The sequence below is a fragment of the Macrobrachium nipponense genome, chromosome 33 (assembly GCF_015104395.2).
Source record: "Macrobrachium nipponense isolate FS-2020 chromosome 33, ASM1510439v2, whole genome shotgun sequence".
In the NCBI taxonomy this organism is placed as follows: Eukaryota; Metazoa; Arthropoda; class Malacostraca; order Decapoda; family Palaemonidae; genus Macrobrachium; species Macrobrachium nipponense.
In genome coordinates, this window is record NC_087219.1 from 52,329,096 (window position 1) to 52,344,570 (window position 15,475).

General features: G+C 39.9%; 1 protein-coding gene across 15 annotated transcripts in view; it reads right to left on the bottom strand.

The window, feature by feature from the left end:
* Positions 1-15,475, bottom strand: part of LOC135203189 (uncharacterized) — a 100,446-nt gene that overhangs the window by 39,928 nt on the left and 45,043 nt on the right. The window contains exon 1 of one of the 15 annotated variants that reach the window (XM_064232909.1): positions 3,687-3,777. The exons of 13 other annotated variants lie outside the window; for them this stretch is intronic. In XM_064232909.1, coding sequence (XP_064088979.1) covers positions 3,687-3,726 — 40 coding nt within the window. In that variant the 5' untranslated portion in view covers positions 3,727-3,777. Of the gene's footprint in view, positions 1-2,958; positions 2,996-3,686; positions 3,778-15,475 lie in introns of those variants that run through there. One more of the 15 variants, XM_064232914.1, reaches the window with a different exon arrangement.

Here is a 15,475-nt window from a genome sequence, read left to right on the forward strand (position 1 = left end):
GCGTGCACTTCTACGTTTGGAGAAAAGGAACGAGAGAATCTCTTTCGAAACACACACGAGAGAGAGAGAGAGAGAGAGAGAGACTTCCAACAACTCTCATTCTTCTACCAAAACGTTGGCAACTCGGACACACGCCTTCTTCCCCCCCCCACCCCCCCCCCCCCCCCCTCCCTCCCACACCCAAACCCCATCCCCCGGACAATAACAACCCTCCCGACTAGCCAAATCCCCCCGTGGATTTCCTTGTCATCCCTTAATCCCCCTATCCTCCAACCCCTTTCCCTTCTGCTTCTCCAAACCATTCCATCTATTTCCTTTCCTTTACCTTTCTGTTTTACGTGGCTTCCATTACTCGAACCAGGAATATTCGCCTGAACATACTGAATTTCTACTTTTAACTAAATTTTTGAATTACCGCATCTTTCACGTGATATATAATATACAATTAATTTTATATATAAATATATATATATATATATATATATATATATATATATATATATATATATGTGTGTGTGTGTGTGTGTGTGTGTGTGTGTGTTCGTGGATTTAAGGATATTCTAAAGTACGTGTTCCTTCGTGCTACATTGGATGTGTGTGTGCGTGCGTGTGTGTGTGTGTGTTCTGATGTGCTTGACCTGAACAGAGCAGCACAAGAGAAGAATATTTCGAAGCGATTTATGATAAAGAAAGAAACTGCATTTGAGCTGACCTACAGCCTCCAAGACAGCGTGGGGAAGGGGGAGCGTGGTTGTGTTCATATACACTTTCGCGAGGACAAAACAGACATGCCTTCGTAAATAACATTCGCGAAACGACGCTTAATGTTATAAAATTGGATTTATATGCAGTCTAATGTGATTACTGTAAATTATCATAAAAAATAGCTAGCTTAATTTTTAAATGGCCTACACATTCAACATTACAGAACCATTTATCAGTGGAACCAACAACGTACTTAAAAGTGAACGCACCCAAGCTTCCTCTGTGTATACGATTCCCTTCGCTTCTCGGAGTGTCTATCTAACCCTGAGTCTAGATCACTTCAGCCTTATTGGCCTACAACAAAAGTAATCCGAATAAATCTCCACATTTTCATGAATTCTCAACAATGCTAACTCAAACAAAAACAACCAACCTCATCACCCCGACCATCAACCACCCCACCATCGCCACGCTTGCCACACTTGGTTTACTCACCCTCGCCCCAGTCTACAACCCTCCCCAACCCCAGCATTTCCTCAACCCCATCACTCTCTCTCTCTCACACACACACGTTTATATACACACTCGCAAGTTCGCAACGTGCGCGAGATCACACAGCACACCCCCCATCCGTTGCTGGATTCCATCTCAATTTTAAAACACTGGCCTTTCTCGTGGTCGCCCAAACCCGTGCGCCTAGCCTCTAGCGGGGTAGTACTACCAGTTGCATTAACACACATCCTCTGTAGCCGTTCTTACTATCCTTAATCAAGAATTCGCGAATTAAGGATCGTTAATGCCATGCGCCTACATGATATGCATATATACACCTTCATCGAACGAGAAACGTGGCATAAAACTATCCGCGGTTGATGCAACCCAAATAAGCTGAACTCTTGTGCATGTCGGTGACGCAAGACACAATTGCACCACTTTTCTGGGAGCTCTTACGTAAGAATATATTTTGGGACGAACATCAAAATTAGCTTTAACCAAATATAATAGGGTTACATTATAAAAATAGCATGGCAGTCTACTTCTGCAACATAAATGCGTCTAAAATTCTGTATACAAAACTAGATTTAAACCATAGTAATATGAAATCAATACAATACATTGATGTTTGCGCTTAACATTATTGCTGGTTCTACTGCCTTAACAAGTCAGAATCGGCACACATTCGAGAATCACATGCATATTTAAGTAACTTTTGTCGGTTGACTTCAATCGTCTGCAAGAATTCGAGAAAGTGTGTCATGCGGTTACATCAAATATTTCTAATATCTGATACAAGTTTTCACCAACTTTTAAATGTCACTCTGTGTTTGGTTTTAAGAGAATTTCACGGGTTGTCATTTCCAGTGTTATAAAGCTGGTTTTTGCTTTTAAGGGTAAATCTCAATCTCATATTTGGTTTTATGTGGGACGCTTCAACATTCTATACGGTATTTGGTTTTAAAAGATTTTTCAGATACAGTATTTGGGAAGGGTTCACAATCTGTGTTATAACCGGTTTTATCGAGGAATATCATTAGGTCACATATTTGACACTAAGGGAAAGTTTATTAATATCATGTGTAAGCAGCTGCAAAACGAAATTTCATCGTCATAATGTATTCAGCGACCTAGAGCCACGTTTGGTATCATGCTCATAAACCAAACACTTGATTTAGATGCCAAAGCAAAATTTCTGAAGAAAATATACTCGAACCGAAATTAAAACAAGAAGGTAAATATAAATATGATTTACTTCACATACGTAGGTCTATATGCGCTTGGGGAAAAAAGGCACCGGAGAATAAAATTAAAGAAATGGTTTTAAATTCAAAATAATTCTGAAATCATCATTAATTTACACCAAATTCCAGGTACTTAACACAAACCAACTGAAAAATTTACACTTACCAAGATTAGACCAACAGCTTAAAAACCAAAACCTCAGAATTTGAAAAAAATCTTGGTCTAAGTCCTTGAATTGAAGAGTTTAAACTAAATTACAATTTTTCAATAAATAAGATTAAAACTACAGGATCTTTACCCATGGCTATAGTACTATTTTTAGTCTAAAGCAACAAGGAAAACATTAGATAAGACCCAAAGTCAGGCATTGTGAAAGGAAAATGATTAAACCAACGTCCGAAAAATCTGGATTGGAGACGAAGGCCTAATTACTGGAATCCAAAAGCATTTGGAAAAAAAAAAGTCTTGGATGAAAATCCAAAGGCATGATCCAAAATATGCTGGTTTACCTACCTCTGGGGCACTTCGAAGCCATTGGAAACAATGTACTTAGACCGTTGTTGAAAACACCGTATTTAGAACAGGTAGTTGAGAAGGAAAAGAATAAATAACTTCTCGAATAGTCAATTTTGTAGCGCCACGAACTTTAATACTGCTAACCGTTACAACAAAAACAGTAGTGGCAAGTCATAGTCACCTTCCTGTGGAACTGCAAATCGGCTGCACCTCTGTTCAATCAACACTGATCGATTTACCCGAGAGAAGAGCCTTTATAAAACCAACCGAAAACGGCTTACCTCGGATTTTGATCAATCCAGAAGTTCACATAAGGGTTATATGGCCAAGACCAGCATAAGGCAGGCTTGGAAATTAACAATAAAAAGTGTGAAAAGTGTAACAAGGAAAACCTCGCATTTGTACAATAAATAAATTGTTAGGAAAGGGTGGAAAGTAAGATGGAAGAAAGAGAATAAGAAAGGAGGTGCAGTAAAAGAAACGAAAGGAGCTGCAAGCTCAGGGCCCGAAGGCAGGCTGCAAAGAACCGACTATTATTTATGCCTTTGATTATATTTATTTCTTTTGTTTATGTTTAAGATGTTTACCGTCTTTTAGTACGCTTATCCCCAAAGGGCTGGCACTAAACATGACGAACATTTTGCACATAAACTAACTGGTAGTTGCCGAACCTAAGGGGGGGAGGGGATGCTTCGCACCCGACAAAGGATTGCCTTTCTTTTTACCTTTTTTCTTGGAGGACCATTTCTTGTGATGATAATACATGACTCACCAGTTGCTAACGTTTCAACATGCGAACTAGAGTGAACCGCAACCAAACCTGTCGGATGCCTGACTGTGATTCCATACGTTACTGAGGTATAGTACCAACCGCCCAGCCCACCCCTACTCAGCCCAGTAGTAAGCGCCTCAGCGGCGTAATTGGTATGGTATTAGCGTCCCACCTCGGTGGTCGTCGGTTCGATTCTCAGCCATTCCATTGAGGAGTGAGAGATGTGTATTTCTAGTGATAGAAGTTCACTCTCGACGTGGTTCGGAAGTCACTAAGTAAAGCCGTTGGTCCCGTTGCTGAATAACCACTGGTTCCATGCAACGTAAAAGCACCATACAAACAAACAAAACTCAGCCTAGTGCTACAAGGTCTTAAAGAAGGACAGACTTACAAACCATGACAAAGAATTGATATCGCATTTTTATCTCGTTCATATGTTTCTAAGAATGCTATGCCCTTTTCTAGAGCCTCCTCAAAAATAGGACAAAATCAGTTAAGTCTCTTGCAGTGGACACAGGCTCACTAATGATGTAATGGATCCGTTCGTTTTAGATAATAACCTTAGTCGTTTCGATATAAATATAAATTAAGTTAATTAGGTGGGTTTAAACTAAATTCAATATACATACACAGACGTTTCGATAAATGTGAAAGATTACAACCTTTTCTTCAAATATTTACCATCTTTTTCACTGAAACTGAAAATTACTGGGTCAAGACACTTTTTAGAAAATTTATTTCTCATCAATTATAATTCCTAATCTCCAATTGTATTAGTATGTATCTTTTGTACGCAGAATGGCACTATAAAATGGCTTCGGCAAAAAATAATCAAAACTAATAAAAACAGATGGAAAGATGTAGGCTGTCACATTTAAATGTGAACCGCTTTATGCAGCATCCTTACTGTTGTTTGACCATTTAAATTTTTTGACCATATAAAAAAACTTAGCTGGAAGATTTCGCTTACTTTTTGCATTTCATTATTACTATTTATTTATTATTGTCATCATTATTATTTCATGGTCACCTTTTCAAAACCTCTTATTTTGATCGATGTTGATGGAGTTCTATAGGTTCAACAGTTTTACAAGGGCACAATAATTGCTCAAGTCTTCTAAGATCCTAGTCTATTTTGGTCCTAGTGCCAGCCCTCAATGTCACCGCTTGTAGGAAGGGTTTGCACATAAGCCAAGACGATGCATGGAGGGCTGAAGGTCAGTTACTGCATTCCTCAATTCAGGCGGTCTTACTTATGGGCAAGGTGCGCTCGTCCAGGGTTTAGACCTTGGAGGCATCCCTCCCTAAGGGGAACCAACTCCTCTTCTTCAGGAAAAAAACGGGAGCCCCACCAATTTCTTGACGAGTGGGCGAGTGTCGCGACCGTTGCTGCTCTTGAACCTGAAGGTAATACTTCTAATTGAATACTGCAAGGGTCGCAACACCACTCGATGAAATTTCCCAACTGTACGATTGCTCGTCGAGAGCTTTCGGTACCACAAACAATACGTAATCTCACGTCGTAACCATCATACTACAGCAAAATAGCTAGAGCTAGTTACGTACTACTTGCCACCTCCATTATTAATTAGTTTACGCACCAAACCTCAAATATACGAAAGAGCCTTTTGATCTAGAGTTGTTTAGGAAAAGGTATCTATAACCATCATCATCATTGTGGATAACTATGTTCAGTTGTACTGAACAGACTTTTAGTGTGCATCGAATTGTTTCAGTATACGAAATGAAACCATACATACACCCACGTAAAGTATTGTACAGCAAGATCAAGAAAATAACAGCTGAAGGCTCTGGGACAGGAAAACATATAGGAATACAAAGCACAAAACTGAATATATTCTATAAATGAAAAAAAAATATATGCATAAATTACCCTAAAAACAATGCGAAAAGTGAGTTCCAGTGTAGGTACCCTCAAGCAATGACTCAAGGGCAAGGCTTGTGAAAGACTATGCATGGTTGTAAGGTAGCCTGGATAGAAAACACGTTTACATAATAATGAACACATGCCCTTGAAGAAAAAGCCACCAGCACCATTTCTTTTAGTATCTCGTCACGCCTTACCAATATTAGTCCCAAGATGGACGACCTTGGACTCTAAGGTCGTGCTGCTGTGTTGCCGTCCTCGTAATACACTTGATACAAAATAATAATGAAAATAATTTACCAATCCCAACGCTAACTTTAATTAATAAATCATTCATTTTTAGTGGATTAGGACACAAAACCCGTTAGCTTCTAAGCCATAGACCTAGTCTCCTGAAAGAGAAAAGAAGCCATAGACCTAGTCTCCTTCTGAAAGAAAGTTTAAATGTTGACTTCATTTACGAAGTGATTGTTCCTTAGACACCATGAGAAACTTCACTTTCGTAATATTTGCATTTAAATCCCTTTGCTTTGGCAAAAGAACGTAATGTTCATTTTCCTTTCCATGGAAAGCAGCCATGGTGACAGAAATAAGCCTAGAATTTCGCAACATCACACAGAAACCAAACCATTTAAATCTTTATATTCTGCAGCACTTGAAATCCTAATTGTCACCTTGTTCGCCTTTGAAGATCTACTAGAAAGACCCGTCTTTTATTTTCGCGAAAATCTTCACTCGGGATCTTTATTCAGTCTCCCTCTCCTATTTCTTTCACTGAATTTATTCTCTCTTCCCTTATAACCTTCCCCTTCCCTCTTTCTTTTTTTGTCGCTGCCTTTTGTTTTCGCTTTTATTTCCTATTCGAGTTTTACTTCTTTTTCACAACCCTCGCAACTCCTTAAAAATTCACCGCTCTTTTTCTGGGTCCCCTTCCTTGCTGGCGATCTCTCCTCTCTCTCTCTCTCTCAGTCCGGTTGCAGGGCGATGATCGAGACATGTCCCCTCTCTCTTCCTGCTTGTAGCCGAGGACGAGAGGGTTGTAGTACCATGTTCACCTAAGAACGCTTGCATAGGGGAGGGGGGAATATTGATCAAGGGGACATTCTCAGGAATTGATTGGTCAATTCTTACCTCTCTCCCCCTCCCCCCACTCACAACCCCCTAGCTCCCATGAAAAATTCCCGCCTCTCGTTTGTTAAATGTTGCTCCTACTCCATGCCCCGATCTGGTGTAATCTTCCTCCCGACAACCTTTCTCCTTTCAAGTTTTCCATTCCTGGAACGGAAAAAAAAACACACGCCTTCCCTTCCCTGCTCCTTCTTCCTATCTTCAATTACTTTTTCCCTTTTCTCTTTCTACACCGAGTCGTCTTCCCCTTCTGCTCTTTATTATCTTTCATATCCTCCCTTCCAAACTTGGACTAAAATATTCATTCCTTCTTTTCTTTCGCTTCACATTTGACGTGGAATCATCTTTTCCCCTCTTCTCGATTTCCTTTTCATTTGCCCTTTTTATATTCCTTTTCTTTTGGCGTCAGAAAACGCTATTTCTGCTCTGTAATTCATCACGTCTCTTCCACTTCTTCCCTATTTATTCCCAATTTCGGTAATTTCTTACAAGCAAGTGTTCTCCTTGGGATAAAACGTCATCTGGCACATTTACTCATCACATTATTGTCAATGTCGTATTTTTTCACATTTCTCTCGTCCCATATAACAGTGATTTATTTACCTGCTGTGAAAAAAGTGAATAACTTACTCTACTTGATGCATCTTTCTCATTTCCATTTTTCCATTACCGTACAGCTTTTACGCCCTTTCCCTCCATCCAGTGGCAACTGGTGTTTCATTCCAGTTGAAACATCACCCTACCTTTGTTTAATCAAGAGTACAACCTTTTTTTTTTTGTTTACGCAACAGTCCAAGCAAACCTCTAAACTTTTTTCTTTTCTTTATTTTCGCTTGCTACCAGTTAGAACACAGCCCTTTCCTTGTTTAATGATGTATTTAAAAATGCCGTTGTTCGTTTTTATTTACTCCTGAGCTCACTCTGACACTAGGAAAACCTTATTCTTGCTCAAGCCCAACAAAACCACAACTTCAGCAAAAAGTTTGCAAAGTATTTTCAGTTTCTTTTATACTAGGTGGCCCTGCCACTCTGCTGGCCTTTTCGCTCCATCCAAACAACCAATCATTACAAAATACTCACAGATTCGGAGAGTGAGATTGGATGCTAATGAAAACGTAGACTAATCCACGGCAATAACTCTGGTCCATAATGCTGCGAATTACCAGGAGACCGTTTTCACCAGGGGTGTTATTTCCTTGTCCAGATCTCTCCCCTTAAAGACCAATGTGCTCTAATTCTGAAATCTGGTCAGAAGTCCCAAGCAGTTGACACTAGATGCCACCTCAAAACTGTTTGTTTGTTTGCATGGTGCTTTTACGTTGCATGGAACCAGTGGTTATTCAGCAACGGGACCAACGGCTTTACGTGACTTCCGAACCACGTCGAGAGTGAACTTCTATCACCAGAAATAAACATCTCTCACTCCTCATCGGAATACCAGAGAATCGAACCCGCGACCACCGAGGTGAGAAGCAAACACCAGACCAACAACGCCACTGAGGCGCTCCATACCGGGTTGGAAACCGTGGGGGTCACTATCTGGGAAAGATCCCAAAACCTAACCAACTATAAACTATATAGTTGGCTAATTGGTAACAGAGCAATTAACATGGCTGCAACAACAAAGACGAGGGTGTTCTGTTCCTAAATTTATGTTGTGGATTATTTGGGAATCTAGGAAAAGTATCTGAGCTTCCACTTCAGTAGCCTATTAAATGTTGGCACTTTAAAGAATGTTAGGCAAATTCTTTGCTTTCCTCCTATAAACTCGTCGAATCATTCCACTTCCCAGTATTTTAAGGGATGGGAAGACCATATCGGTAAATTATAATCCACGATTGCCATGACATGGGTCATGGTCGTTCATGGTATACATATTTCATACATCACAAAGCAGAGATTGTTTTTGGATTCATAATTCTATCACGATTAAGACGCCGGTAATTGGAAGCGTCATGAGTTTTTACACATAAGATGACCCCTTTTGAGAGAGAAAGGTGGAATTTAAGGCATGAAAACAATTCTAGATCATGGGGAAAACAAGATTCCATGATTGCACTGAGGGCCTTAGATCTTACGGGAGCAAGATCTATCAGGGCAACGAGGCCCACGACCTTTTTTTCTTTTTTTTAAACAACAAACAAACCCATTTTCACATGAAATATAACAGCACGACGGAATATTACTATGTACTACCTTTAAAACTAGAAGTCAGCACAAAAGGAGCTGCATTGTTATTGCTCGTTTTAGTTTTCTGTAAAAGAAAACTATTGAGATGGCTGTCTGTCCATTCCGTACTTTTTCTGCCCGCCCTCAAATCTTAAAAACTACTGAGGCTAGAGGGCAGCAAATTGGTATATTGATAATCCACCCTCAAATCATCAAACGCAACAACTTGCAGCTATTTTTAACCGCATAAACAATCATAACCACTAAATAAACTAGAATATGTCACATATTAATAGAAGCAATTGGCGGTTTCAAAAGCCAGGTGATAGAAAGAAATACTATGAACCTTTCAAAAGGCGCCTGGGATTTAGGTCTGAAAGGAAAACTTCCTCCAACCAGCAGTTAAAAGAAGATTAAGAAACTATCATCAGGAGTGAGGTAGCGCCGACATCTGAAATATTCCTTTATTGGTATAAATACCATTGCTCTGTAACTCTTACTTCATTCATTACTTAACCGTCGAGGGAGACAGACAGTATCTCCGACAAATTTCACGAAGGAAAGAGAAATGATGGAGTTCTGCAAGGTTTTCGACTTCTTGTCCTTTACTTAGCTGACTGAAGAAATATAAAAATAAATCTACATAGAAAGCTCGTATAATTGACAGATGGGGATTGCAAAAGAAAAAATATGTACCTATATTATAGAATCCAACACAATTGAGGACTTAGTAGACCTACCAAACCAGGATTAAAAGTTTTTTTGTAAAAGATTAGGCCCAACAGCTTAGAAGTAGGGACAAGACAATTAAAAGATTAAGTAAAACTCGATAATTCTCCATTTGGTATAATTCTCCATTTGGTAAACAGTAACAACTTTTTGCAAGGTGAACATTGAAAAAAAATGATTAAACATACGAATACATAGAATATATATATATAAGGTAACTAATTTGTAATTAAGTCAGTTTTTTTATATAAAGGTCATTCTTGAACATTTTACTAATACAGGGGTCCACACAATACCTCCCAGGGCTAAGGACAATTTAACCTTAGCCCTGCGATGTTTTCGTGATTTACTTATATATATACGTGTATATATATATATATATATATATATATATATATATATATATTTGTGTGTGTGTGACTGTACACAAGCAATATTACTTCAAAACTAAGTCGCTTGCAAGAAAAACAAACAGCTGGACTATAGCAACGCCATCTTGAATTCAAGATGGCGTTGACTGTAGGCAGGAGGAATGTGTCCCCATTCTCAGGATTAGCCGTAACCTTGACGTCAATCCAGAAAGTGTACCTTTTTGGATTAGGATTTAATACCTCCTTCGCTAAGATGGGGAAGCGTTTCAACGCCCATAATTATGAGCTCAACTCTTCGTAGCTAGACTATAGTTTGAGTGATAATGGCAGATTCCAGAATATTCCTATTGTACGGCGTCTACTTTATAAAACCAGCGCGGCCTAACTGCAAATTTATGGTGTGGCCTTTACCCCTAATATCCACGGGAATCTCTCTCTCTCTCTCTCTCTCTCTCTCTCTCTCTCTCTCTCTCTCTCTCTCTCTCTCTCTCTCTCTCTCTCAGAAGCATATCGTACTTATCTTCCGTGCTCTATTGAATAGAACTGAATATAGAATTTAGGCCAAAGGCCAAGCACAAAGACCTACGAGGTCATTCAGCGCTGAAACGGAAATTGACAGTAAAAACTTTGAAAGGCGCAACAGGTGGAAAAGTTCGCAGTTGCACTATGAATCAATGATTAGAAGAGGGTGGAGAGTAAGAAGGAAGAAAGAGAATGTGAAAAGAGGTACAGTAAGAGGAACGTAATGGATTGCAGCTTTTTTGTTACAGGCAGTTATGGCATGGGGCCGCATGAAGCCGCCAAAAAGCGCACCAAAAGGTAAGGATGGCGCTGGCGGCGTCTAGTGCGGTCCGCCATAGTCGGCCGAAAGTCGTACGGGGCCGCCAGGTTTTTAAAGATTTTCAAATGCGCGCCGTCCGGTGGCCTGATGAAGTCGCACGAAACCGTAAGCGGAGTGGCGCGACGCCGCAACAGGTCCGCACGGTGCCGCATAATGCGCGGTACAGTGCGCATTCATACCTCCCGTGCGGGAGTGCTACTGCATGATGTTACGGAGGCGTGCGGCGCCCACGCGGTGCCCTTACGGCGCCTTCATACACGATTAATACATGGCGAGCACATGTTGCAGGGCGTGCAGCGTGTTACGGAGCCTCCCTAGGACAATGACCTCGACACAATGGAGTGATACAATAATACAAACAATGTATAAATAAATACACAATTTTTTTCCAAATAATAAAAGTTTTTGTATATTTTATACCATTCATAATGTTTCTTTTTGTAATAAATATGTTGAAATATTGACTTGCATTTACATTTTCCTTACATGACAATATATATGGTTGGGTAAAATGAAATTGAATAATGAAATAGCACGGCCATAAAGAATAATAACATGAAGAAATATAACAGGAAATATGATATCTGAAATATGAAATAAATATAACTAGGAAAATAACTAACTATAAAATGAAATATAACATGAAATAAATAGGGCCATCAAATGATATAATAACATAAAAGGTAAAGAACAATAATATAATATTGAGAACATGATCAAATGAACATGAACACATACAAATGATAATGAAACAATAATCAACATTGACTGAACAATGTTATTAACAGGGGAACAATGAAAAATCGGTAACAGACTAAAGACATACTGACTTCAGTTGATAATATATGATATTTGCAGTTGACAATTTTATGATATAAAACAAGTCACAACTTCATTTTCTTACATTCTGTGCTTTTCATGTTTAAATATTTTTATGTCCATCATTTGCTTCTCATTTGGAATTCCCAAGTTCGAGAGAGAGAGAGAGAGAGAGGATAGGATTAGGAATGCTCTCATTGAGTACTTTGTACCATTCCCCTTTACATTTTGAAGCAGTGGTTTCTTTATATCCTACTCTTATTTTTGAGAGGTGGGTATATGTATCCATGCAAGGTGGGGGGGGGGGGGGGCTCTCCTTATTTTTGAGAGGTGGGTGCATGTATCATGTGAGGTTGTGGGGGGGCCTCTTATTTTTGAGAGGTGGGTATATATATCATGTGAGGTTGGGGGGGGGCCACTTATTTTTGAGAGGTGGGTGTATGTACCATGTGAGGTTGAGGGGGGGCTCTTATTTTTGAGAGGTGGGTGTAGTATGTATCATATGAGGTTGGGGGGCAGGGTGGAGGTGCATGTGCAACAATCATGCAGCGTTCCACGTCGTGTCTCGTGCACATATGCGCGCACTCCGCAACAACACCGCAAGCCACCTGCGACACACCGCTACACGGAGTAACAAAGCCACAAGAGTGTGTGCCATGACATATGAATCCGCACCATAAAACCGCACAGCGCCGTAAAGCCTCGTACACACTATGCATCATGATGCTCGCAGTGTTAGATGGATGCGTTGAAAAACGACTTTTTCAACAAGAAGCCGCATCACCAACGTGTTGATGGGGCAGAGCCATTTCATTACTCAGCTCAGTGATGCGCCAACTTTCAGAGGGAGAGGACATCCGCTCTACACCACCCGCCAAACCCTTTGAGTGGACAAAGACTAACACTACATTTTATTGAATTACTGAAGGAACATCCATCTGTTTGGCACATCAAATGCAAGCATTACAAGATGAGAAACATCAGGAGTGCAAGCTTGGAAACCATAAAATCAGAGTTATCGAGTTTTGTAAACTGTACATTGCAGAATGAAGACATTACTAAAAAGCTGCATACCCTGAAGACACAATTCTACAAGGGAATGTCTGCAATCAAAGCATCACAGAATTCTGGAGCTGGCACAGAAGATCCCTAAACTCCAAAGTTATGGCATTTTAAAAAATATTTGTGTACTTTGTACCTATATTTGAACCTTACTTTCAAATAATCCTAAGGACATTATAGATGGCTTCACAGGTTTCGGGGATGATTAGACTGCGGCTCTGTTTTGAAATCCTGGTTGAATATTGGAGGCTTGCATACAATCCTCCAGCTGCAAGAACGAGCTCCTGGTGATATGCTGTCTCGAAAGCTGGTGTCCTGCTTACAAATATAAGGTTCAATTTTTTTCCAACAATTTATAAAATGCAAGGATTGGCATTCTTGTGTATTTTCAAAGTTTGTTGGATTTTCGACTTGTAGCTCTAAAAATTGAAGCTTCCCTTCAGAGGTCGCCGATATAGCCATTGCTTACACTACAAGGTTCTACGTTTCTTCATCAAAAGCTTCTTTTTTGCAGCACACAGAGCAACTACACCCAGCAGTAGAGTCTCCTGGCAAAGTACATCATTGGCAGACATCCTCCCGTTGAAAGCTGAACTGCGAGAACAAGTGAGCAGTGTTGCAGTACAGTTTGGCCGCTATCAATTTTTTTCAACACCACTGCTGCATCACGTAGCTGATACATGATGGCATAGTGTACCATGCTTAACACTGTGCCAGACACTGCAACGTCACTGCAACAACACGCCGTAACATGCCCGTAACACAAAAGTGCGTAGGTGTTTTGTCAGTGCCAAGAGGAAAGTGTTCTTCAAATGGCTGTAACTTCCTCTATAGAAAAGACAACGTGTCGACGATCGGGACTTTGTAACACCTCAAATCTAACGACCCAATCATTTTTAATTGGACAAAATCCACCGGGAGTTCACTTACTAATGCACAAGTAAACAGAAAAAGAATCAGACACCGATGAATAGGATGTTCCATGCAGTGACTGTGATGAGATTTACATGGGGGAGACGGGTAGATCCATCTCATAAAGATTAACAGAGTCCAAAAGACCTGTGCATAATGCTTCTGAGAGTTCGGGGTCCACACATAGTCTTAAGGCTGAAAGATTGTCATTATCGACCCCCACACACTATTCAGACAGTATGAACGATCTCCGCACCAATTTCAGTCTGAACAAATATTTTGTCTCGAGAAGACATGGCATCATCTCTAGAAGAGACCCGTGCGATAGCGTTACATCGACAGACAAACCCACACATTGAACGATCTGTGTACGACAGACTTATGTCGCAAGCCCGCAGCAACCTGGTCGTGACAGATTCCCGATGATATCGTTCAGACACGAAGCTCCGACAACTTTTGCATTCAGACGCTTATACACAGTGTTTTTGCGAACGATACAGACAGTCGTTCAGAGAATCGTTCATTGTATGGGAGGGCCTTAAGGGTAAATGGCCATTCCATAGACTGAAGTGGGACCGAGCTGGTTTTTAAAAGCACCCGCCTGTACGCAAAGGAGGTTCTGGAATCTACCAGCATCTTCCACAATGATAATATGAACTTGCCAGGAGGACATTGGGAATCGAATTTCACCAGCGATTTTTCCAATCGAATTTCACCAGCGATTTAATACTAATACTGATTTCCCAGCAGTGCTCCAGAGCAGCGGTCGCCAACCGGTGGTCCGTAAAGAAATTTTGATGGTCCACAGAAAAATTGGGACATTAGAAATTTTGATGGTCCACAGAAAAATTGGGACATTATTTCAATTTTTATGGTTTCTTAATGTTTTTCAGGCAACCCTGATACAATTGCACAGAAGGGAGAGCCCAGTGTTGCCAATTTAGCAATTTAATGCTAGATTTAGCATTTTAGGCCGATTTGGTATAAAAAAAAAATTGGATCTCGGATCAAAATAAAACCAGCTCTATGTCTTGTAGTAACGTCATTGAAGCCAAAATTCCACAAACTTATTTCCAACAAGCATGAACAAATATCACACTAAAATGTGTAATAACATCAAAATTTCATTTTTTTTTCTTGCCATAATTAAACTATAACTATTATATTTAATAGGTGTATTTCAACTAAAAGAAAAGTTTTCAGATTAATTATTATTACATAAAAGAATTTACTTTTTTTAAAATTAATATTAGTGGGCCCCCAAATTTAAAATGATACATTAGTGGTCCATGAAATTCAAAAGGTTGGCGGCCATTGATCCAGAGCATATGCCCACCAGACTGGACACAGGCGGGAGCGAAGTGGCCCAAAACCCAAGGGTCAACCGAATATTACAAACTCTTGTCACTTGCCTGATGTTCATATTTCAGCAGTGATCAGGGACAGCAGTGATCAGGGATGCGTAAGTCTTGGCATTCGAAATACGTGGTTGCAACGTGTATATAGTGGGTTTAATGGACCGTTTGATCTTCATTACACATTTACATGAGAGTAACTACACTGAAGTCTTGATTTCTCCTCTGTCAGTTGGTTCGAATCCACGAGAGGACGAAATTACTATCGACTAAAATAATAACCCTTCGGTTAACATAATATGAAATTATATTAATTCCGAGGTAGAACGAATTGGATATTAAAGGACATTTGTAGCTTAATGCGGGTATATGAATCACGGTGATGTGACAAACATTCACACACACACACACCTCTCTCTCTCTCTCTCTCTCTCTCTCTCTCTATATATATATATATATATATATATA